At 37.1% G+C, this 25,184-nt stretch overlaps 2 protein-coding genes across 2 annotated transcripts; one reads left to right on the forward strand and one right to left on the reverse strand.

Annotated features, from left to right (window-relative positions):
• Positions 1-32: 32 nt before the first annotated feature.
• Positions 33-9,540, reverse strand: ints12 (integrator complex subunit 12). The gene is made up of 6 exons (XM_056265133.1): positions 9,061-9,540; positions 8,817-8,978; positions 8,550-8,734; positions 2,474-2,633; positions 2,078-2,230; positions 33-820 (listed from the first exon to the last, which is right to left on the reverse strand). Exons 1-6 carry the CDS (start codon positions 9,214-9,216, stop codon positions 212-214), a joined length of 1,425 nt encoding a protein of 474 aa, XP_056121108.1. The 5' UTR covers positions 9,217-9,540; the 3' UTR covers positions 33-211.
• An 819-nt stretch (positions 9,541-10,359) lies between these two features.
• g3bp2a (G3BP stress granule assembly factor 2a) lies at positions 10,360-25,184 on the forward strand. Its single transcript, XM_056265135.1, has 13 exons — positions 10,360-10,764; positions 11,242-11,359; positions 11,448-11,529; positions 11,624-11,797; positions 14,759-14,849; positions 16,362-16,464; positions 16,633-16,819; positions 17,004-17,105; positions 17,224-17,326; positions 17,436-17,495; positions 17,641-17,766; positions 17,873-17,991; positions 23,985-25,184. Exons 2-13 carry the CDS (start codon positions 11,265-11,267, stop codon positions 24,264-24,266), a joined length of 1,524 nt encoding a protein of 507 aa, XP_056121110.1. The 5' UTR covers positions 10,360-10,764; positions 11,242-11,264; the 3' UTR covers positions 24,267-25,184.

Raw genomic sequence — 25,184 nt, forward strand, 5'->3', positions numbered from 1 at the left:
AATTACAAGATTCAATTTTTCTTAAAAAAAAGGTGTTATTTATTAAACACATTAAAATGAGCAGCTTGTTTTCAATAATGTGAATGGTTTAGAAAGAATGAGGCACATCTTCAAACCAAACCGCTTCAGAAAGACCAGTAACATTCAAGTATATGTTTTGAAAAACTGGATTTGACTTGCTGTTTAACATAATAGTTTGGCATCGTCCTACTCATTTCTTCAGTTTCTTCTGCGCCGCTTTCTTTTTCACCATCTGCAGGCGTTTCATAGCATTGAGCTGAGACTCCTGGGAAGTGGGCGTCTTGCCATCAGCTGAGGCTTTTGCTCCATTGCTGTTGTTATTGTTGTTGCCGCTACTGCCAACACTATTGCCCCCGTTGCCCCCTCCATTGCCTCCAGACCCACCGTTGCCTCCCAGGCTGCTAGAGGGTGCCGCCCCAGGTGACAAAGATCCAGTCACAGTCATTTTTCCCAAGCTATCTCCACTGGCTGAACGGCTCAACACTTGCTTGCCAAGTGTGAGTGGAGGGGGTGGTTTCATAGGTACCGTGCTGGAGCCATTGTTCCCATTACCACTTCCACCACCGCTGCCTCCTGAAGGTTTATTAGCCAGACCTGGCTTAACATTGGCCAGTGCAGAGAGCCCCACAGGTTTAGAGCCTGAGGGAGGTGGGGTTGATTTACTGCTACTTGGCTGACTGGTGCTCAACTTGGTACTGGAAGGTCCTACATTTGAGGTCTTGGTAAAGGCAGCCCATCCTGTAAGGCCTTGGGGCAAAGATGAGCTACTGCCGGAGGCGTTTCCTGATGCCGCAGGCGCCTGGACAAAAAAAAAAAAAAAAAAAAAGTACTTAATGAGACTTCAGAAAGGACATTAGACATTGGCGTACTGATCTCTTTTTGATCTCATGCCTTCCTCACAGTATATAAAAAACATAGATAACTATAGAACTGGATGTTTTCACACTGAAAATTCCAAAAAGAAAAAGTGCACATCAAATACCCGAAGGATACACTTAATTAACATAGAAAACACAGTGCAATGTTAGATACTCCATGCACAACTGTCCTTACATACTGGAGGGTGAGGGGCTGTCAGACCTATTAATGGCCTATCGATGTTGGATGACAAAATAATCTTATAAAGTTCATGTATTAAATGGTAGAGTGCAAAGTATAGTCAGTGTATAGTGTGCCATTTGGGACAGTAGATTTATCCAGCATTTTATTTTAGCTCTTTTATATTTAAATAATTACTGACCATTACATTAAAGCCAGTTTGTGATTTTTCTTAGACTTTAAAGGGATAGTTCACCCAAAAATGAAAATTCTGTCACAATTTACTCACCCTCATGTCGTTCCAAACCTGTAAAACTTCCGTTCATCTTCGAAACACAAATGATATTTTAATGATATCTGAGAGATTTCTCTCCCTCCATTGACAGTTCAGGCAACTACCACTTTGATGCTTAAAAAAATTCATAAAGAGATCGTAAAACAAATCCATATGAATTGAGCAGTTTAGTCCACACGATCGCTTTATATGATGAACAGATTGAATTTTAGGCTTTTATTCACATATATACATTCATCAACTCACACATCAGTTGTGGTAAACAGAAGCTCAAGCATGTTTGCTCGGTGTGCAAGAACCAATGAGGTTCATTCTTGCGTGTTACGCAGGTTGAGCATTTATGCCCGCTGATGAATGTTTATATGTGAATAAAAGTCTAAATTCAATCTGTTCATCATATAAATCGTTTAAGTCTCTTTAAGATCAAGATTTGGACTAAGCAGCTTGATTCATACAGATTCGTTTTTGAACTATGAACTTTTTGAAGGAACGAATTGGTAGTTGCGTAGCTGTCAACGGAGGGACAGAAAGCTCTCAGATTTCATTTAAAGTATCTTCATTTGTGTTTCGAAGATGAATGAAAGTCTTACAGGGTTGGAATGACATGGGGGTGAGTAATTGATGACAATTTTTTGGTGAACTAACCCTTTGTTCAATTGACACAGGTACTTTGAGTTTGAGACCCCATGTCTATAATCTCTACTGGTGTGTGAATACACTGACCTTCACCTCTGTTCTCTTAAAGGCCTGGAATGAACCAGTTGTTTCAGGTTTAGGCTTTAGTTCAGCTTTCTTCACTAGTGGATCTTTCAACAAAGGTACAGCTGTTGCCAAAGCAGGAGCTGGTTTCTGTGGAGGCTTCTGAGTCTTTTGGGCCTGAGACATTAAAAAAAACATCACATTGAGTGTTCCTACTACACTGTAAAAAAAATATTTTTCAACAAATATTATTGGAGCATGGTTTACAAGAAAATACTACTTCAGTCTTTCTACTTCAAAATGTCATGTTAATTCAATATTACTTGCTGTTTCTATGTGAAATTTATTAGCAATTTCTGAGTTTTTCAGTGTAAAATTTCTTATTGCCATACCCATAACTTATTGTCATACAATTCTCACCATTCGTTTCATTTGCCTGGTGCATCGAGCGCAGTACCACACTAGCCGTGGGTCATTGACATCCTTGTCAGTAACTTGAGGTTTGTGACACTCCTGATGATACAGATTATGACACTCTTGACACTCCACTAGTTGATTGCCAGAAGTGACTGTCATTTGCCTGAGAGAAAAGAAAGCTGGATTAATTTCACACATACAGTCATGTGAAAAAGAAAGTACACCCTTTTGAATTCTATGGTATTACGTATCAGGGCATAGTAAAAAAAAAAAAAAGAAAAAAAAAAAGTTCACTCTATGATTTAATAGCTTGTAGAACCACCATTAGCAGCAATAACTTGAAGTAATAATTTTCTATATGACTTTATCAGTCTCTCCCATCGTTGTGAATAATGAATCTTCCTCGCTGTAGAATGATGGACTTAATTATTTGGATCATTGCTGATGTCTTTCCTCCTTGGCATTGTTAGCACACATCTGAATGCTCTACAGCAGCAAACTGCCAAAACTTCTGCTTTTATAGAGGTGATCACGTTTGCTGAGGATCAATTAATCAAATACATTTGATTAGCAGCGCCTGACTACTACTTACTTACCCTCTTAATTCCTATGGAAGCAGTAAGTGTGTACTTAGTTTGTCACACATTACGGCCTAGTTTTTGTTAAATAAACGAAGACACGGTGTAATATGTCATGTGTTGTTGTTCATCTGGGATTGTATTTACCTAATTTTGAGACCTGCCAAGGACCAGATGATTTTTTTTATTATGTCCTGCTGTGATACATAAAACCAAATAATTTAAAAAGGTTTACTTTCTTTTTCACATGACTGTCCATGGCTCATCAACAGTGACATGAGACAAATACATTTCCAAAAAAAGTTTATCAAATATACTGGCAAAGCAATGTCAAAAAACAAAATAACACTAATATTATTTAATATTGATATACTTTTCTATATATTGTTTTATATACTATTATAGTATGTATTATAATTTTGAATTAGCTTTTATTTTTAGCTTTCATTTTAATTGTAGGGTAAGTTTTAGTAATTTTGTACTTTTTATTTCAGTTTTGGTCAGAGACTGAAAAATACGGACGTAGTGTCCGTGAAGTCACCCGTAGGTAGGGGTGAGCGATATGGCAAAAATATCATATCACGATTTTTTTCAGGAAAATCACGATTAACGATTTTATCACGATTCTTTTTCATGTTGGTTTTACTATTTTGCAAGTGACTGAGCATTACAGCCAAACTAATGTCCCTATTTAAAAAAAAAGCCTTATAGGTAACAAAAGAAAAAAGAATGGCAGACATTTAGGCCAAAGTGGCGAAAATAAAAATCTTTATCATTATTTTCTTTGTTATTAAGAATTAGGAACAAAGATACACATTAAGCATACACAAATTAATATACAAATGAAATAAACAGTGCTTTATTTTTTCAGCTACAGTAGGGGTATTTAACAGTAGCCTAGCATTGAAGAAAGTAATTAGGCTAAATGAACAAATACGAAAATAAAACACAACATAGACTTCACTGTATAAATTATACATTGATTATTATTAAAGCTACTACTAAAGTTCTCAGTCAAGAGCAGTGAGTGATTTCCTCTTTGTGTTTTGTTGTTTTATTAACATTAAAGGGATAGTTTTCCCAAACATTTTAATTGTCATCATTTACTCTCTCAAGTTGTTTTAAACCCGAATACGTTTCTTTCTTCTGTTGAAAATAAAAGTTATTTGTTAGAATGTGGCTAACCAAACAGTTGCTGTACTCCAGTGACTTCCATAGTATATGTTTTCCTACTATGGAAGTCAATGGGGACCAGCAACTGTTTGGTTAGCCACATTCTTCTAAATAACTTTTATTTTCAACAGAAGAAAGAAATTAATACAGGTTTGGAACAACATTAGAGTGAGTAAATAATGACAGAATTTTTATTTTTGGGTGAACTATCTCTTTAAGGACAAGAGGCAGCTTGTTTACTAACTGGCTACTGTCGCTTTAAGAGCTGCACGCGATGCGTCTAATATACACGCATTTGACAAGCCGATTTTCTCTCATTTTTTTTCTGTTTGCTTTCACTTTAGACATAACCAACTTTGTTTATGTAAACCTTGTGTGTATTTGACAATATTAGCGCAATAAGACTCGAAAGATAACTTATAACGTAGTCCAGTAAACAGACGCTGTTAGACAGGCTTTTAGTGCCCGTGTGCTTCGGGTGTATGCGCTCAGAAAGCACACGTCAGAACAGCTCATCAGCACGTGAATTACATGTTTAACCAGCAAGGCTTTAAAGCACATGCAAATAATGAACTTCTGTGAACTGCAGTGTCCCGTTCCTCTGCGTTAACATTTGTTGTATGTTGAGACGGAGCTCGGCGCCAGAACTGCAACTGATAAAATGCACGATACTACGATATTTCTTCAAAAGCAGATCGTGGAGACATTTTAATCGTCCACGATCAAAAACCGTGATATCGCACACCCCTACCCGTAGGTTTATGAAGAGCATTTTTGAAGCCCAAAGTAGGCGGAGCCAGCCGTGGCCATCCTTGGTAGCACGTCACTGTGCGTCACTCCCAGATAAACGAAAATGGGCAAAACGGCGGGATTACCTGAGGTGACGTGACGCTAACAGACAGCAGACAAACGGCTAGTAGTGATAGCAGCAGAAATCCACCTGTCACTCAAGTGGCCACACCCTTAATTAGGCAGAACTTTAGGGCTTAATATCATTTAAACGGATGAGATATAAAATAATTCACCCCCCTCACAGTTGTCATGAAGGGCAAATATAGCTATATAGTCCAAAACCACTTTTTGCACCAGGCTGTAAACACATTTATTTCTGCTGTGAAGTTGGGCATTTTAACATGGGGATATATGGATTGACTTATGGGATGATTATAGTATCAAAATGATTAACACGTGCAAGCACACTTATCAATGAACTTGATACATGTTGCAGAAATGTTTTATCCATGCCTTTCAACTTGCGTGTGCAAAATTCAAAATTGAATGAATGTGAAGCAATTTGTACAAATAGAGACATTTTTGTGAATACAAATGTTTTCCTTTGTATTAGTGTATCATAATTTGCACATGCAACACAGAAGACGTGCATGTGTGGATCAGGTGACGCGCGTGCATTCATTGACTCGATTCATTGAGTCGATCCTATTTGATTCATTTGGATTTTGAGACTTTCATTTCGCGGGTTTCGCCTTGCACGATCCACACACAGCTGTCTGAGAAAAGCTGCTACCACTAGATGGCAGTATTCTGCTAAAATAGACAACGGCAGCATAATCAAGCGTTCTTCCGCATTTAAGACGCTTAATGAGAGTGATATTGAAGCACCAAATTTAGTACACAATAATATAGGCCTACCCTATTAATAAAGCATACTTTATAGAGGCAAACATTACGTCAGATTATGAACAACACCCATAGAAAACCATTATAAAACGCTTAACGTGCAATCGCGCGTTGCATGTTCAGTAAGGTGTATTGGCTACTGAGTTTAAATATCACCGTCTTACTGCATTGACGTTAAGCTTTTTCTTTATAATATGCTCTATGGGAGGAAAACTATATAGCCTACAGACAAGAGACTACATGAACGCAATGTACGGCGTTTCAAGTTAATAACATTTTCCTTCCCGAGCCTGTTAAAAAGAAAAAGCTTAACATGAAATAAAAATTCTGCAGTTGCGTTTAACTTTGCATGTGAATGGGAGAGCAACCGGTCCGAGAGTGCAGTAAAGTTTGATATTCGCCTCATTTTATAAAGGGACCATCTGCAAACTCCACTCACAGTCAAAAAAATATAAACGTCCAGTCATTCATTCAAATGAACATATTTCCAAGGTTATATTATAACCTTGGAAGTCTAGTGGGCAGACTGACTTAGCCTACTGTTACTGTACTATGTCCAGCCAATATCTCGATTGAACAGTAGCCTACAATTTTTTAATTTACTGTAAATTGTTTTTCTATTCATGTTCCAAAGGTTGTAGTACGTTCCTAGTGACAAGTCAGGTGAAATTTTACATTATTCACTTGTAGTAAGTCACCAAAAACCCGTTTGGTTAATTACAGTAATTTTTTTATAAAATAATAATTGTTTACTAAATAGGCTACATGAAGGGAGTTATTGGGGCAATTTCACCTGTAGTAAGCCAGTCTAGTCACTGAACATACTACAACCATTTTGAACATGAAAAAACCCTTTTGGTGAATTACAGTATTTTTCTGCAGAATACAGGCTACATGAAGGGAAGTAGGCTATTGTCCAAATTTTACTTGTAAGTCAGTCTTACAGAAACCTTCTACGAGCTTTGGAATTTGAAAATGTCTGTTATTAAATTTAAAAAGTAATTTGAATTAAAACAAACTATACGTTTTAACCACTGATCTATATAGAATGACATTATATAGATCAGTGGTTTTAACGCAGTTAGTGGAATTGGCAGACGTTCCCTTGTGCATCATGAGCTGTGGTTAGCGCGTCAAAGCATTCTCATGTAGAAATATGCAGCTACAGGCCCGCTACGCCAGTTGATTTTCAATTAATATTTCATGTCGATATACAATGGTTGCATATTGTTAAAACTCATCGTGCTATAGTAAGACTATAGCCTATGGCTTAAGGGTCAAGGGAAAACAAATGTAGCCTACTTCGAAAATCGTCTTTAATATTTAAAAACAGACATTTTCAAATTCCTGCTTGTATACTATGTACACAATGTGTAGTCAGATAAAAATAAGCATATAATATGAACGCAACTGCGAAATTTCACCTTTTTTTAACAGGAAGGAAAATTGTATTAACTTGAAACGCCGTGCGTTGCGTTCATGTAGTCTCTTGTCTGTAGGCTATATAGTTTTCCTCCCATAGAGCATATTATAAAGAAAAAGCTTAACGTCAATGCAGTAAGACGGTGATATTTAAACTCAGTAGCCAATACACCTTACTGAACATGCAACGCGCGATTGCACGTTAAGCGTTTTATAATGGTTTTCTATGGGTGTTGTTCATAATCTGACGTAATGTTTGCCTCTATAAAGTATGCTTTATTAATAGGGTAGGCCTATATTATTGTGTACTAAATTTGGTGCTTCAATATCACTCTCATTAAGCGTCTTAAATGCGGAAGAACGCTTGATTATGCTGCCGTTGTCTGTTTTAGCAGAATACTGCCATCTAGTGGTAGCAGCTTTTCTCAGACAGCTGTGTGTGGATCGTGCAAGGCGAAACCCGCGAAATGAAAGTCTCAAAATCCAAATGAATCAAATAGGATCGACTCAATGAATCGAGTCAATGAATGCACGCGCGTCACCTGATCCACACATGCACGTCTTCTGTGTTGCATGTGCAAATTATGATACACTAATACAAAGGAAAACATTTGTATTCACAAAAATGTCTCTATTTGTACAAATTGCTTCACATTCATTCAATTTTGAATTTTGCACACACAAGTTGAAAGGCATGGATAAAACATTTCTGCAACATGTATCAAGTTCATTGATAAGTGTGCTTGCACGTGTTAATCATTTTGATACTAAAATCATCCCATAGTCTTTTGCATCCAGCCTCTAGCGGCCAGTCGATGAATTGCAGTTTAAGTCACTTCCGTGTTGGTTTCAAGAGAGAGACAGGCAGGTTGCCGTTTGGTTTTGGTTTTAGTAAATTTGTTGTACTTATTTTGAAATGCATTTATTTAGAGTAAGAAAGTAAATGGTAATTTAACATATTTTATCCAAAATGACTTTACAGGCTCAGTTAAGCAGGAGTAGCTAGTTTAAGACCCGGTTTCACAGACAGGGCTTAGATTAAACCAGGATTAGGCCTTAGTTAAATTAAGACATATAAATAGCTTCTTCTTTTTTTCAAAAACGTGCCTTAGAAAAAACATTGCTGATGTGCATCATAACAATATCAGGAGGCATACCCAAACTTCAACCCCCCCCAATGTTCAAACCAAATCTATGCCCTTGCAAACCAGTAATCTGGTGGTAACCAGGCATTAGTTTAGGCCGGTGTGATATTCTACATTACTCACCGACAAACCACACAAGCAAGACCCATTTCCATGGCAAAGTCATCAGCGTTGGTTTCATCAATGTCTGTGAAATCTGGGATGGGAATGTCCTTGGTCTGAAAAGCAATCGGAGCGGGATGACTGTCCTGCTTTTCCACACGAGGTTTTTTAGGTGGCTCCGCTCCTTCTCCAGGATCAACCCTAATCTAAATATCATTATGATCTTTTATTAGGATGAGCTTTTCAAGTTATATCATATTTACAATAATAAACAATAGTGCAAAAAACCTTTTCCAAAGATCTTTTCTCGCTCTCTTTCTTGGTCTTCTCTGAGCTGCTTGATTTACTGCTGCTGCTGCTGGTGATGGATGATGATGATGATGAACTGGAGGAGGATTTGGAGTCTTGTTTGGTCATTTTTGGTAATGACACTTTGCTCACTTCGGCTTCCTAATGAATGGAAAATGAGACACAAATTAAAACATCTAACAATTATATTTCAAACATAAAAATACCTTTGTGATTTGATCACCTTCAGTGATGTCCTATAGATGGAGTCACTGCCCCTGGCTAAAGACTCATCCAGCAGGGCCTTAAGTTTCTCTGCTGAGTCTTTGCTCTTGGAGTGAAGGTACCCCAGTCCCTTCAGAAAGATGGGGTCTAGCTCTAGACTTACTGTTCCAGCCATTGCTTAGCAGTTATTATAAGACTTTACATAAGACAACGAATCAGCCCTCTTCCTATGGAAATGAATGTGGTGTATAACTTACACGAACAACACTAACGTTAGATAACCCGCATTTCTGTCTCGTACAATCTCTAGGATTTTTAAGATAAACTAAGCAACCTGAAACGATTGACTCGAGATTAACGTCTTCCAGCTTTTGACTAAAACACGTTTTATAAACAGTAGAAAATATTATTCTTAGCACTGATTAATTAAGTTTACAATGAGTAATTTGCTGCTTGAAATGGTCTGACTGCCTACCTATACCTAATAGAAATAGAACGAGTAGAAATCGCTTGATAAAATAAGGAAGCTTAAATGGGAGGGGCTTAGCAGCAAGACTGTTGTCTCTAATTGGTCAGATGGATCAATTTTCAGTTCTTCTATCTTCTAATAAACACATTTCTTCAGTATTTTTAATTCAAGACAATATTTAGAAAATTATTACTGACACAATTATTGTCCACATAAATGCTGAAGCAACACGTGCACGGTTTTGTCACATGATAGTTGTAACTTTTCTTACCGATGACCGTTTACCAGATTGGGATTATTTATGAGAGAGAGAGAGAGAGAGAGAGAGAGAGAGAGAGAGAGAGAGAGAGAGAGAGAGAGAGAGAGAGAGAGAGAGAGAGAGAGAGAGAGAGAGAACTCGCGAGGGGGTCAGACAATATTACTTGGAATAAACTGAGTTCAATTATTATACTTCAGTGTAGAAATTTCTCTAACAAGACAACCAACTCCTGAGATCTGAATGTGGAGTATCCTGCTTTCTGAGCCGTCAAGTGCCCCCTATAGGACGATCCATTTTATAGTGATATTTGCAGTCTAGTCTCCTATTTCTCTCTGATGACGCGTTGTGTTTCTTTTAAAACATACCGATATAAGAGATGCGTTTCAACTATCATATTCAGCCACACCACCCCACACAAAAGATATCACCTTCCAAGTGATTTATAAATAGCACTGTATAAACAGTTATTAACAAATAAAAACAACACCAAAAATGGGATCGTGTCAGTGAATTTAAAAATCAAATGAGTCGGACAATAATAATTGTAACACAAGGAAATGCTACGTAGTGCGTAGAATTGTCATATCCTCGATGAAATGGGTCAGTAAAGTCTTATGGTGAATTCTTAAAACCCTGTTCTCATATAGCCATCTAAGGCTATTTATTTAAAGACAAATCGTGTCGATTATAGCGTTGTTGACAGGGGTCGGAGGAATGCGTTGTTGGAGCGTCATAATTGTGCTGTCGAGTGTAAGAAGCTGATTGGCTGTTGCCAGTGTGACGGGGGTTCTTGTTCCAGATCGCAGGGGTTAGACAATAAGGATCCAAACAGCAGCATTTCCATTAATAACACAGCATAGATGGAATTTTTCTCTCTGTGATTTCAAGCAGCTGGCGCTGACATACACACACAACTGTTATAATTATATGAAACGACTTAATAATTATTCTTATTTATTTAATCACGTAGATAAATCAAATAAATCCCAGAAAAGGTAAGTGTCTCAAATATATAAACCCTAAACCATTTCAGTTAATTTCGACCTGCTTCATTTCTCTCTAGTCTAACAGAAATCGATCAGAGATGTTCTAATTCTATATCTTTTTTTATTATTTCGTATAGATAATGTTGATTGTGACATTATTGACAGATATCAGAGAGTAAAGTTGAAAGATTTTTTTGTCATTTTTTTAAACGAATTGTATACAGCCCTCATGTAAGCATCATTATAATAAATTACATGAGATACATTTAAAGCATTATTGGAATGTTAATGATAGTACAAATGATGATAAATAAAAAAATGTTTTCAATGATGTTCAAGGGTTTTATTTTTTTCTTTATTGTTATTATTAGTTTATTGTGTCTATTGTCTTGTTTTCTCATATATTTGGACCCCGAGTCAGTAAAAAAAGGTTGATGATGATTAGCTATTATTATTATTATTAACAATATTTTTTTCCCTCTTCAGATTCTGACTTTTTTAGCAAAGAAATGGTGATGGAGAAGCCCAGTCCCCTGCTGGTAGGGCGGGAGTTTGTAAGACAGTATTACACACTTCTCAATAAAGCGCCAGACTTTCTGCACAGGTATGCTCCATAAAAATAGTTTTATCACTTCATATGTCATTGCATTTTTATCTGAACATTAAAATTATTCAAAACTCGCATAATTCAGATTTTATGGACGAAACTCATCCTATGTCCATGGTGGACTGGATTCGAATGGAAAGCTTTCAGAAGCAGTCTATGGGCAAGCTGTAAGTCTTAATGTTAGTCATTTGTTTATGTATAACCTGTGAACACATCCAAATTATAAAGATATTCACCAGCATCTGTTTTCCTCATCTGTAGGAGATACATAAGAAGGTAATGTCCCTGCAATTCAGTGAGTGCCACACAAAAATCCGGCATGTGGATGCCCATGCCACTCTGAGTGATGGTGTGGTTGTCCAGGTCATGGGAGAACTTTCCAATAATGGACAGCCCATGAGGAAGTTCCTACAGACATTTGTGCTGGCTCCAGAGGTGTGTATAATAATAACGTGCCATATGTAGCCGTCATACAATCAAATGCATTATACAGTACCCATAAAAGGTATTGACTCCTTGAAAGTTTTTCATTAAACCTCATAGGATTTTTTTTTTTACAATTGATTACTGCAGATACATTTCTACAGATTTGTTCAAAATGTATTGGTGTAAACACCAAATAAACATTTGTATAGGTATTCACCCCAAGTCCATATGTAGTAGGTATGCAATTATAGCATTTGTGTAGATAGATACAGATTTGCACATATGTGACCCTGGACCACAAAACCAGTCACATAGGTAATTTTTTTTTAAATTGTCCATTTATGTTCGCGATTGTGCTGCATTCACTCACAAAAATAAATGTTTTATATATTTACGGTAGGAAATGTAAAAAATATCTTCATGGAACATGATCTTGACTTAATTTCCTAATGATTTTTGGCAGAAAAGAAAAATCTATAATTGACCCTTCGCTAAGCCACGGCCGAAAACCGCCACTGGCCAACCGTGTCTTAGCAACCGTAACTAAGCACGGGAGGTCTGGCCAGCTTTCGAGCGAGGGAAACATGCCGAAGCGTTGTGCGTATGGATTGTGCAAATCTGATACCCGGTATCCTAAAAGTTTGGACGGGGGAGTGGAATTTTTTTCCTTCCCGAAAATCTAAAAGCCGAGGGGAGAAATGCCGGGCGTGGATCAAGCAGTGTGTGAGACCCCATTCACAACTACATGTCCACAGGATTAACAAAAACACCTATTGCTTGGAAGTTGGAAATAATGACGGTTCTTTGTTCATAATGCATATATTTTAACGTAAAATAAGACGATTAAAGACAAGATGGAGGCTCACTGACATACTTTAAAATATATTTCTGCATTTTTTTAATCGACAGCCTACTACCCCTGACTGAGAAACGTTAACTTTAACCCAATCCGACCGCGGCTCTCCCGGTGTTGTTCCACAAGATTTATTTCCTGTTTGATTTATAATTAGTAGATTATTTTCACATCACTTACCCTGCTGTGCACGAACATAGCTGTTCCTCAATTTGTGTGTTTCCCATTTGAATGGTCAGCGTATGAGGCCTTGCGCTGGGACTATAGGCTTTAGCTTAAATTTTTATGAAATTATTCTCTAATTGGTTGCATATTATGTCATGGATATATCCCTCGAATGCATACTGCAGTCCCTTTTGTCTTGCTCTCTCAGATATTTCACATGTTCGCCAAAAATGACTAATTATCTCATTGGGAATGTCTGACACCGGTGCATACACACTGTAATACGTGTCAGGCACGAAAGCTTGACAGGCGTAGCAACAGTAACTAGGGAGGGCTGGGTCAATTTTGGCCCATATATTTTTGGCAATTGCTACAAATATACCCGCGCAACCTGTGACTGGTTTTGTGATCCAGGGTCACATATGGTCACTGAAATTTTTCAAGCTCAATCAAGTTGATTAGAGATCATGAGTGGAACAGCCTTTATTCAAATAATACACCCAGATATTCTGGACTCGGCCACACCAGGACATTAAATGTGCAGTAAGCGATTTCTGAGAAACACTGTTGATATTTTAAAATCAACACCCAAAAAATAACAAACACGCTATGCAACACAGGCAGTCGGCGCATCAGACAGCTCGCGCAAATATGGATAAATCAGCTGTGATTCAATAGCAACAGCATATCTTGGTTCTGTGAAATCGCAAAAACCAATGTTACTCATGTATTGAGCAGATACAGTGCAACCTCTCCAGTGCTGGAAAGCTTTTCCAGTATTAACGCAAGTTTGAGGAGTGTTTTGGTGCTCGGTGGATCAATCCAATCCACTTAGTTTTTTCTCTTGTTTACACAGCCAGGACAATGTACAAACACATTTTTTTAGCACACACAGAGAACAGGCATCAAACAAAATATTCACAAAATAGTTTTTTTCAGTGTTGATTTGAATATTTAATAGCGGTTCTCAGAAATCGCTTACTACACCTTTAAACATGTTGTTTCTCTGGCTTTCCAGCTCAGTGGGTTCATTGTCTTCCTGGAAAGGCATTGAATGGTTTATAGCCACCTGTAACAAATACGTTATTTTATTATTTATTTAAGAAAATTTGTGTTTGAAAATTTACTCAAGTTTGCCAATGTAAAGAAAAGTGGTCACATATTCTATTAGTTAAGAAGCACAACATTTATACACCACCACATTTATACGTTATTCATGAAAGACCCTGAATTTGTGATAAAGTGGCAGGGAAGTTTGTTTTCACAGATAAGTTACAGACACTGGATTCAATCTGTATACATTTATTTTAAGTTGGCTTTGTTCCCTGTTGTGACGTATACCTGAGTGAAACTGCTTCTCGAATGATACAAAATGTAGGCTGGGACTTAATTTTGGCGATCTGGAATTGATTGGATTATTGTCATTTGCTACTGTGGTGATATCATGTGAGTGACAGGTTGTCAGAGGGGAGCAGTTATTGTCCTGCCCTCAATCTAGTTCACATGTCATCAGAAAAAAGAGGAGAGCATGTAAATAATATACAAAAAGATTTTCATGGATAAATCATTTATATTATAAAATATACAATATATAAAGTAGTGCCATAAAAAATAAGATTTGTCCATTTTGAATTCATGGTGACTTTAAGAAAATGTAAGTGACAAATATAAGCCTAATATAATGGTGAAAACATTTATTAAAAAGCAACAAGAAACCTTTCACTGTAGCATAAGACATTTAATCTGTATTTAAAAAACAGCATCATATATACATTTCATTAATGTTTATTGTTAAGCATCTACTGTTAATTTTTCTCCATGATGCTAAGAACAAAGTTGATCTTTTGTTTGCTAGTATGGTCATAATATTTGACATGCATAATATTTACTTCACCTGTATAGCCAGTGGGTGAGCTAATCTGAAAGTCTTTTTCTTTTTAATTGGTGTCTAGGGTTCTGTGGCAAACAAGTTTTATGTTCACAACGACATCTTCCGATATGAAGATGAGGTCTTTGGTGACTCTGAGGCTGAGCTTGATGAAGGTTAGTTGAGAATTAAAGATGATTACATGCACCGGTATACAGTTCTTACATTACAGCATCTTTAAAAAGACTACAGCCCCTCATATCCAAAAGTATTAGCGGTACATGTCTTAACTTTGGTATTTCTTCCCAATTGTTTTTGGCTAAGCTGCTCTGGCTCCGTTACGCTTGAAGTCATTTTCTCCACTTTTACAATCTGCTTGGCCCCCAATGATTTCCAATTGCAGCTACATTTATTATTCTTGGTCAATCTGATTCTGAACTTTATCTGCATTTAGTGAAAATTCACCTTTGTGCGCATAAATGGTCTGTGGTTATTAATATTTTGTGTAGTTTTGAGATGGATGTGATATGTAGTTGCCTAGCAACAAGCAATCACATTTGCAATATTCCGAACATCAGCCCTGCTACCCCATTTGAGCTTGGAACTAGAAACGTAACATTTTGCATGAAAATCTCTCTCCACATCAGGAACAAATTAGCTTCAATTACCCATAAGTCCACTCCAACCTTGAAAATGTTTTCATTTTTTTATGAATTATACATACATATTAGCTCAAACCTTTACAAATCTTCTGATGAACCGCTTGGCCAATAAATCTGAATTTGTTGTCTGTCTGGACATGGTTTTATGTGTTTTGCAAAACCAAAATAATTTTGTTAGATATGTTTTAAAGTGTGGTGAAAGTTTATCAATGGAAAGCACTTAATGTTACACATCCCGAATGTCTTTGTGTTTGCGTGCGTGTCTCTGTGTGTGTGTACGTGTGTGCGTGACATGTGTGGCCTGGTAAACTCTATGGCAAAATGTCTCCACAAAGATGGCAGTATTCGAAATCCTTGTCCTTGTGGGGAAATTTGTTAGTGTTCATGAGGAAAAATAGCTTATAAATCATATAAGATTATGATTTTTGAAAATGTAAAACTGCAGAAAGTTTTCTGTGATGGGTAGGTTTAGGGTATAGAATATATGGTTTATAAAGTATAACAATCATTATGTCTATCGAAAGTTTCCATAAAACATGGAAACCCAATGTGTGTTTTTATCCCTCAAAAGTTTACTCTTAATTATTTAAAACTGCCATTTATAACAGTAGCCATAGCAATGCACAAATTGTTGCAGCATTTTCCCTCATGCACAAAAAGTCACACTACATCTAAAAAAAATACAAATAAAAACCTTTAACAAGGACATTCCTTATAACCCATCTCAAATTGTTTGTAACTATATACAATTTGGGATATAACTTTATGCTTTTTATAGACGAAACTCAACCACACAAAACACTTCAGGCACTTCAGTTCTGACAGGCATAAAAGACTCAATTACTACTGCAGAAGTCACCTACGAGCTTTTCACTGGTAAATTCCTATATCTTGCAGCTGTATTTTGTGAATTGGTTCCTTTAGAGCTAGAGTAATTAAGATGTTTTAAAGCAAGGGGATGGTACTTGCTCATTCAGTTTTTTTTTTCCTTTTTTTTAACGATTTACCTAAACAAATGTTTTGCAGAGTCAGAAGAAGAGACCGATGAGCCAGAAGACAGGCAGCCATCACCTGAACCCCTCCAGGACAGCCCCAGTAATGCAAACTGCTATGAACCCCATCCTGTGAGGTAAGCCACATTTCACTTAAAATGAAAGCCTACTTGGACTATAACTGTAGATGATTCTCAGTCCAGTATGGTACTGTTGGGTAAATATCTTGAAAATTGTAAATCGAAGCTCTGTTTGAATTTTAGGAGTTGTCTAATGGTTTTTATCCTTCTCTCTTTCACCTTCAGCTGTAACAATGGTGTGGAAGAAGCTCATGAGGAAGCAGCTATGGAACTAGATTCTGAAGTTGCCCCAGAACCCAAGATTGAGGAGCCGAAGCTCCAGGCAGAAGAGAAGGTTGTAGAGGAGTTTGAGGAGAAAGCACCGTCTCCTGTTCCTATGGAATCACCACCTCACATACAAGAACCACCTAAAGTAAATTTTGACGTTTAGTGCCATTTCTAAAATGTAGGTAATTTAAGTTAAAATTGTTAGGTATTTTGATAATTTGATAGTTAACGTTGTTTATTTAAGAATGCACAGTACAATTTGTACTAGTAGTATATTTTTACTATTCCTGATAAGTCATGCTGGGGCAAAATGATCTTGTCTCTGGCAGACTTCTTCTTGGGCCTCTGTGACCAGCAAAAATTTGCCTCTCTGTGGGACTGTTCCATCCTCTGGAGGTCAACCACATGTTGTTAAAGCACCAAACTCACAGGTAGCCCCTTATGAATACATTCATATCTTTCTTTCTTATTTTACTAGAATGCTGTTGACCCAGCATTACTTGAACCATGTTTCATTTGCATGCTATCTTGATTTTTTTCTGTTATCAGCCCAGAGTTGAGACCAAGCCAGAGGTGTCGTCAGCTACAATCCGTCCACGTGACCAGCGCATCCGTGACAGACCTTCAGTAACCTCAAGAGGGCTTAGATCTGGTATGAATCTAGAATAGAATACTTATAAAGCAATGCTTCCATACAACTTAATCATTTTATTTAGGGATTGATGTGATTCAATCACACTATTTTTTTTATTTCTCATTAGATGGCATCTCATCTTCCGAATCTCAAACTGGGAAACCACATTTCAGCTTTGTAAATAAAGGTAAATATGCCTTTCCATTGTGAATATGTTGTAGCTGTTTTGTTTGGGCAATGCTGCTGTTTGTTGATAACGAAAGACTGGTGTTGTTGGTCCCTGTATAGTCATGAATAACGACAGCTGATGCAATATATTGTATGTTGCTTAGGAAGGGGCGAAGAGTCGAGTGAAATGGACAGCAGAAGGGTTGTCCGGTATCCAGACAGTCATCAGCTGTTTGTTGGAAATCTCCCTCATGACATTGATGAGATTGAACTCAAAGACTTCTTCATGAGTAAGTTGTTTAAATTGTCATGGTAACCATTGCATTGATCCTTGTTCTCTCATATTTATTAATCAATCATCTTCACATTTAATTGTTCTTTGTCTCTCCAAACTAGCATTTGGAAATGTTGTTGAGTTACGAATCAACACCAAAGGCACTGGAGGAAAGATTCCCAACTTTGGCTTTGTTGTCTTTGATGATTCTGAGCCGGTGCAAAGAATTTTAGGAGTCAAAGTAAGGAAAGCTATTTGTCTTATGGTAAATGTATTTCAAGCGTTATTTTAAAGAGCATATTGCAGGTTAAAAAAAAATCTAAATTAATATATAACCTTGTATGAAAATACCATATGAAAAGGTAATGCAGGATTTAAAATGTTTTAAAACGACATAAGGGCACAAATTTAGTAGATAAAGTGAGCGTTTCTTTGACTGCTCGTAAAAACCGTTTTTTTTTTCAACATCGCGTCATTTTACGTCACCAGAGGGAGGGAGCATCAGCAGCGCAGATAGGTTTGTATTCAGTACAAGCGGGTAAATTTGCTTTTTTATACTCAGAATGACAATTTGGAATGTAAAGAACAACATATACAGTTATTTGTTTTATTAGGAAAATACCATTATACATAAAAAGAATTGGGCTTTTTTTCACGTTTTATAAATGACTTCACATTATATGTACATCTTTTGGAACAAACAAAAACAAAAAGCAATGAAAACATGTAATGCTTTGAAAGCACTGGATTTTATTCAAAACTTTTTTTGTATTTTTTATTTCCTGGCAGCTAATGTTAATGTGATATTGTGAATATGTACATGTTCTTGTGGCATGGAATTTAAAAAAAAAGTCAGTAAGAGCGGTCGTGAATCAGTGTTTTCGGTAGTTTTTGTATTTTAATTTATCATCGTCATCATGGTAAATTATTGTGTTTGTGGAGGTTGCAAAAACTCCGGCCTGTCAGGACATCGAGTCAGGTTTCCTAACAAGAAAAGGGACGGTGTTGTCTATCGTGCCTGTGTGCGGTTAGTGCAGCTGTAGAGACAGGATTTCTCTTCCGCATCGGCTTCGAAAAACGCGATCGTGTGTAGCGTACACCAGATCTGAGGAACAAAAACGTGTATATCAGGAATAAAAATATCTATCTGTCTCTCGATGAGAAACCGCTAAGTTATATCACGTAACGTTAGTCTGGACGGATATTAATGAGCATGACATATGCGCCTGATCAATATAGTTTATTCTGTTATTGGTAAATTCCAATACTCCTAGATAACCAATAATAGCTTTGCTATTAACTGATATACGATGGTAATAATCGATATACACCTCACATTTTACCAAACAGAATGAACGATGCACTATTAACTATTACACTATTAATTAAAACTCACAGGGAACAGCATTAAATATAAAAACACATATGCCTTACCTTTTTGTTGCAGTGCAGTTTTTATTGCAGTGGTATAATGTTTTGCCAACAGCACTACAGTCCTCATTTTTTATTGCTGCTTCCATTCTCCTGTCCTGATTGCTATTATTTAATTTCTTCGTTAAAAAAACATCCAGGGAAGATTGAATAGGCCTGTTCTTTTAACATTTACTCAGTATCTGACAGCTAGGCTAATCAAAAATATGCGCGATTAAGTGATGCAATAAACTGCGGCTGCGTACACTCACTCCACACAAGTTTTTTTATAATAATACTTTTGCAATAATGTGTGTCTCCTCTGACCGTTGTTCTGTCTAACATTAATCCTGGTCTGTCCCTGCTCGTTCGGCAGCATAGCAGGCTCATAATTGTAAGGCTGTCATCCGTGGTCTGTCATACGAGTAAGTCCGAAATGTCATTGCGATCCATTGTTTTCCTGTTGTTTGAATGGTTTGAATCGACCGCTCTCCCGCCCGTTACGTCACGCCCATTTTCAGATGCGGAAGTAAAATTCTCTCACAAAAACGACTCCAGAAGCCAATGTAACGTATTTATAAGTATATTTTAACGAAAATCTAATTACTACATTGTTTTTCTATACATTGACTCGTTGGGTCCTCTAACCTGCAATATGCCCTTTAAAGGGATGCACTGATTTTAAAATTCTGTCCGTCACAATAAGATGTATTTTATACATAATAAGATATCACAATTTTGTGTTTTGGCTGATGACATATAAATGGTTTATAGTTTATAAATTTTGTCAATTGAATTATTGCAAAGCACCGTCCGTGAGACGGGTACTGTCCAGAATGTAAAGCTCTGGGCTGGTCAAAGAAGACTACAGAGCGTTTTGTCACTAGGTTGAGCATTACCACTATATGTGACTACTTCAGATATACACTTGTGAGGAACCTCCAATTTAATTTTGCACTGCAAGGCAAGTTTGAAGGATCTGTCTGGATATTGACTAATTTTTAACACAATAAAGATCCCAAACAACACGCATACAACAAAAGCTTAAACAAAAAATAACTTGATTTAAAGCTGCAAGCAGCAATGAAAGGGTCCTAAATATTAGAAATTACACAAAACACAATGTGCAAAACTTATTGAGCAATGCTCAGACTGGCTGCTGTAAAAAAAAAAAGAAAAAAAGGAAGAATTAAATTAGTTATTGATTATATTTTAGTCAACGTTAGGGTTATTATTGTTAATTAAAACTAAAACCATTAAAAAAACTTCATTACTTGTAATAAAATATACAAAAAAAAACGTAGATGCTCATTTTAATTTCAGCTAAAGTACTAAAATAAATTAAAAACGAAAACTTAATAAAACTATATAGACATTCAAAACAACAATAAAAATGACAAAACAAAACTAAATTACTGGAATTTGAACTGAAAATTAAAACTATAATATAAAAGCATAAATTAAAATAAAATTCTGAATATAAACAAAACCAATAATAGTATACAAATTATACTAAAATAATACTGGTCAATGTATGCTTTATTTCCTGTAAGCTTTTTGTCTTTCTATGCATTTTTTTTTTTGCTTTGTAAAATAAAACCTATATTCCTATATAATAAGCTGTAGTTTGCCTTTTATGCCAAATAATTTTGTCAGTTTAATATCTTGATCAACTTTAGCGTTTTCTTCTTTCCAGTTTAACTCCACATATTTAAAGGGCATATTGCAGGTTAGAGGACCCAACGAGTCAATGTATAGAAAAATAATGTAGGAACTAGATTTTCTTTAAAATATTCTTATAAATACGCTACAGAAGCTTCTGGAGTCGTTTTTGTGAGAAAATTTTACTTCCGCGTCTGAAAATGGGTGTGGCGGGCGTGACGTAACGGGCGGGAGAGCGGTCGATTCAAACAACAGGAAAACAATGGATCGCAATGACATTTCGGACGCTGAGGAAATACTTACTCGTATGACGGACTACAGCCATACAATTATGAGCCTGCTATGCTGCCAAGAGAGTAGGGACAGGCCAGGATTAATGTTAGACAGAACGGTCAGAGACAACTTGAGTTGTGGTGTGAGGAGAACCAGTGGAGAACAGGACAGGTGTCTTGGTGAGAGACGTGCTTATAGATACACGTTCGCTAACGATACACTGTGCTCACAATATTGTACAGATTATTACCATCGTATATCAGGCCAGCAAACATTAGTATGTTTAGGGTAGATGTATACTATTAAGGCACACTGTGGAACTTTTCAACCTTTATAATATATTACCAAAACCCATTGAGATGGTACATCGACTTACAATAGGTTGAATGACACGTCTGCCGAAGCCTGAAGGTGTCTGTATCGCTTTTACCAGCACTATGTAACTTCGGGTTTCGGGTAGGAACCCGAGCACAAAAAGAACTACAAAATTCGACCGTTTTACGGCATACGTCACTTCCCCCACCACCCCAACTTCCTCAAATTCTAGCGTGAGAGCTCAACTCGCGTTTGATTGCCGGCGTCTGTATGTTGTCGTCATGGCTGAATCAACAGCTACTCGGAAGAAAGCGAAGAAAGCAAAGATTTTGTCAGAGGAGACCAAAAAAAGAAAAAGGGAGAGTTTAAAATAAACATCGGCATAGAAGTGTATGTAATATTTACTGCGAATTCGTGTAACAAAACTGATATAAGTCACAACATACTGCCGTATACAAATGTAAATGTAAATGTTTTTTTTCCTTTCAGCTCATATATGTTTGTATTTGTGTAAAAGGAAAAACAAACTGAAGACTACAAATAACGGAAATATGTAGTGAGTTATATCAGTTTTGTTACACGATTTCCCTACTACTCGATTTCATCTCCAACCCATTGCAAAGAGATCCTGAAGACGTTAATTGTTTGCTTCAGGTGTGTTTGATTAGGGTTGGAGATGAACTGTGCAGGACAGACGATCGGCAGGAGCAGGATTGGGCAACCCTTGTCAATGCGACTTACCTGATCAGACATTGTTTTCTGCGTATGCTACTTTTATTCAATTTGTTTTCTTTATAGGATTTATATTATTAATTTTATATTTATATTATTATTTTGGTCAGTAGTGAATCGATTAACTTTCTCCAACATACAAATCAAATGCCGTCTGCACACACATAAAGACACGGGAGGTTGACCGGTTGACTGTTTGTTGACTTTTGCGACAATGCTGCGGCGCTTGTGGCCACTAGGGGCACTAGACGTGAAAATTACAGGTCGAGCGCACCCTAGTGGCCAAAAATTCCACAGTGTGCCTTTAAATGTATAAAAACTATACTTGAGTATATTTCTATTGTAAGTTACTAAAAACATACTCAAGTACATTTTTAAAACATATTTTTCATCTGGGTTATAACATAAACAGAAAATTAAAGATTTGAATATTTAATCAACCTAGTAATTTTGTTTTTCAATTACAAGTTGCCTCTATTTAGGGCATGACTACCTATATATCACACTATTTGATGCCATTGGTACAGTATACGACGATCAATATTCTTGCTTCGGCATCCCATGTTAAACTCCATCATATCGCCGGGATGATAATCCTCCGATCTGAAGTGAACGCTACACACGACCGCGTTTCTCGAAGCCGATGCGGAAGAGAAATCCCGTCTCTTCACCTGCACAAACCGCACCAGGCACGAAAGATATACAGCACCGTCCTTTTTCTTGTTATGGAAACCTGTGGACTCGATGTCCTGACAGGGCGGAGTTTTTGCAACCTCCACAAACACAATAATTTACCATGACGATGATAGATTGAAATACAAAAACTACCGAAAACACACTGACTCACGGCCGCTCTCACTGAATGCCAGCCTACTCTGCACTGAGGCGAGGCTGAGGCTCCCTAGCGTGACGTATAATGACGCGATGTTGAAAAAAAAGCCGTTTTTACGAGCAGTCCAAGAAACGCTCACTTTATCTACTAAATTAGTGCCCTTATGTCGTTTTAAAACATTTTAAATCCTGCATTACCTTTTCATATGGTATTTTCATACAAGGTTATATATTAATTTAGATTTTTTTTTTTACCTGCAATATGCTCTTTAATAGCATAATCAAACTTGTAGGGTCATTAAAAACAAATATTGTGCAAATATCCCTTCCGGACATCATTTTTGACCACAACTGTATAATATCCATAAAAAGTCGATATGATAAATGGAAAAAAACCTCTAGTTTTGGCATTGCTGAATGGTACTGATAAATCGGGCATCCCCAGCCTGGGAAAACCCAGGCAACTTCCGGCAAATTTAGATTTGCTCTGAAAGTTAGTCTGGCAAAGAGCTCATTCAAGCCCATTTCCAATCCGTCGAAATCGCGGCACCAATCAGAAACGACGGGGCGGGCTTTACTCGATGACGACGGCGCTGGGATTTTGAAGCAGATTTTGTAGCCTACATTACAAAGATGGATGCCGCCGTCGAACATCACTCGTTCGAATCAGCTATCACGTCTGTTTTAAGCGCTTTGAACGTTTCCTTTTTGTTAAAAACCGAGCAAAGAACAACACTCAGATGTTTCTCCGCCGCTCTGCATACATCATCTCCTTCATCGCTCTGATTGGTTTTAGGTCTATCCGCGACGTCCGTTGGTGACGCCCCTCTGGAAATGATTTGTCTATGACGCTTTCCCAGACCATAACTCAGTTACAACTGAGAATGGTCTGGTTTTTAACCAGGCTAGGGCATCCCTATACTTTTCTTTGTAATACATTTCTTCAGGTGTAAATATGTGGTATTGAGAGAATATTTCATAACTGACTCCATGTCATTTTGTGTTGATTAGCCAATCATGTTCCGTGGTGAGGTACGTCTGAATGTGGAGGAGAAAAAGACGAGGGCAATGCGTGAGAGGGAAACCCGTGGTGGAGGTGGAGAAGATCGTCGGGAAGCAAGACGTAGTGATCGTGGTCCAGGAGGTCCGCGTGGCATTGCCGGAAGCAGCATGATGCGAGACCGTGATGGCAGAGGCCCACCTTCACGTGTCGCCACCATACCTAAACAAGGCATAGCCTCTGGGAGGGGCACGGCTTCAAGTGAGGGCCGGTTTGCTCCCCAGAGGCGTTGAGAGGAGCTCCCCTTGTAGTTCGGATGTAGTACAATGTTCATTTATTATGATATTGAGAAGTCTATGTTAAAACATATACATACTTTTTATTTCCTTACTCCTTATGTTGTACACTTGGATTTTTGCCTTAGGAATGTCAGCTGTTTCATGTGAAACAGATCAACAACTTGAACAACCTAATGACTCAAAACACTCGAGTCACTTTAAATTGGAATTGTGCTGCAAATCCTCTGGTTTGTCATTTATCAAATGGTAAAAATTACAAACTTGATGGGGAAACAAGTCAGGTGTATTCAGTGCCGTTAGAATTTCTTTGACATTTCATACTAATTACCCTCCAGTTGCTATTGGTGTAAAATATGCAGATTGAAAGAATTATTATTTTTTAAATATTTTAATACATATTATTTCGGAAATTACACTAATCAGCTCATTAATAAGGTAAAGGCTACATGAAGGCGCAATTGTGAACTAACAGTATTTCATTTAATTGTATTGAACTGTCAAGAAAGAAGAAAAAGAAAGGCTTTAATTGTGTTCTGAAAGACAGTGAGAGTGCAGACAAGACGGTGTCCGCTCTCCTATTCTGTTTATGTGTTTGTCTTTTTTATGTACATGTTTGACAGCATTTTATGTTCTGGTTCTGCCTGAATAAGTGAATGGAGCACCAATAGAAGCAACTGTAAAGTGTAAAGGTACCAGGATTTTTGTGTAAAGGTGTTTTGGATTTATGCTGAATGTTTTTCTTAAGGCAGAGGCACTTTATCAAATTTTTTTTTTTTTTTTTTTTTTTTTTTTTTTTTGCCCAGTTTTCATAACTTTAATCTCATTTTGTGACATGAGTTTCAGTTTACATCCTAGGCATTGTTCTTCTTTTTTTAATTAAAACATGACAGATTTATACAGGGTACCGAGAAA

The sequence above is a fragment of the Rhinichthys klamathensis genome, unplaced genomic scaffold (genome assembly GCF_029890125.1).
Source record: "Rhinichthys klamathensis goyatoka isolate OS25496 unplaced genomic scaffold, OSU_Roscu_1.1 h1tg000229l_1, whole genome shotgun sequence".
Lineage (NCBI taxonomy): Eukaryota > Metazoa > Chordata > Actinopteri > Cypriniformes > Leuciscidae > Rhinichthys > Rhinichthys klamathensis.

What these genes read in the sequence shown, in the direction of transcription:
- ints12 (XM_056265133.1), bottom strand. Translation starts at nt 9,216, where the DNA reads ATGGCTGGAACAGTAAGTCTAGAGCTAGACCCCATCTTTCTGAAGGGA. An exon ending in CTTGCTTGTGTGGTTTGTCG is followed by an intron (nt 2,634 to 8,549) that starts GTGAGTAATGTA and finishes CTTTTCTCTCAG; the next exon opens with GCAAATGACAGTCACTTCTG. An exon ending in CCAGGCAAATGAAACGAATG is followed by an intron (nt 2,231 to 2,473) that starts GTGAGAATTGTA and finishes TTAATGTCTCAG; the next exon opens with GCCCAAAAGACTCAGAAGCC.
- g3bp2a (XM_056265135.1), top strand. Translation starts at nt 11,265, where the DNA reads ATGGTGATGGAGAAGCCCAGTCCCCTGCTGGTAGGGCGGGAGTTTGTA. An exon ending in TTAAAGCACCAAACTCACAG is followed by an intron (nt 17,106 to 17,223) that starts GTAGCCCCTTAT and finishes TTCTGTTATCAG; the next exon opens with CCCAGAGTTGAGACCAAGCC. An exon ending in AAAGAATTTTAGGAGTCAAA is followed by an intron (nt 17,992 to 23,984) that starts GTAAGGAAAGCT and finishes TGTGTTGATTAG; the next exon opens with CCAATCATGTTCCGTGGTGA.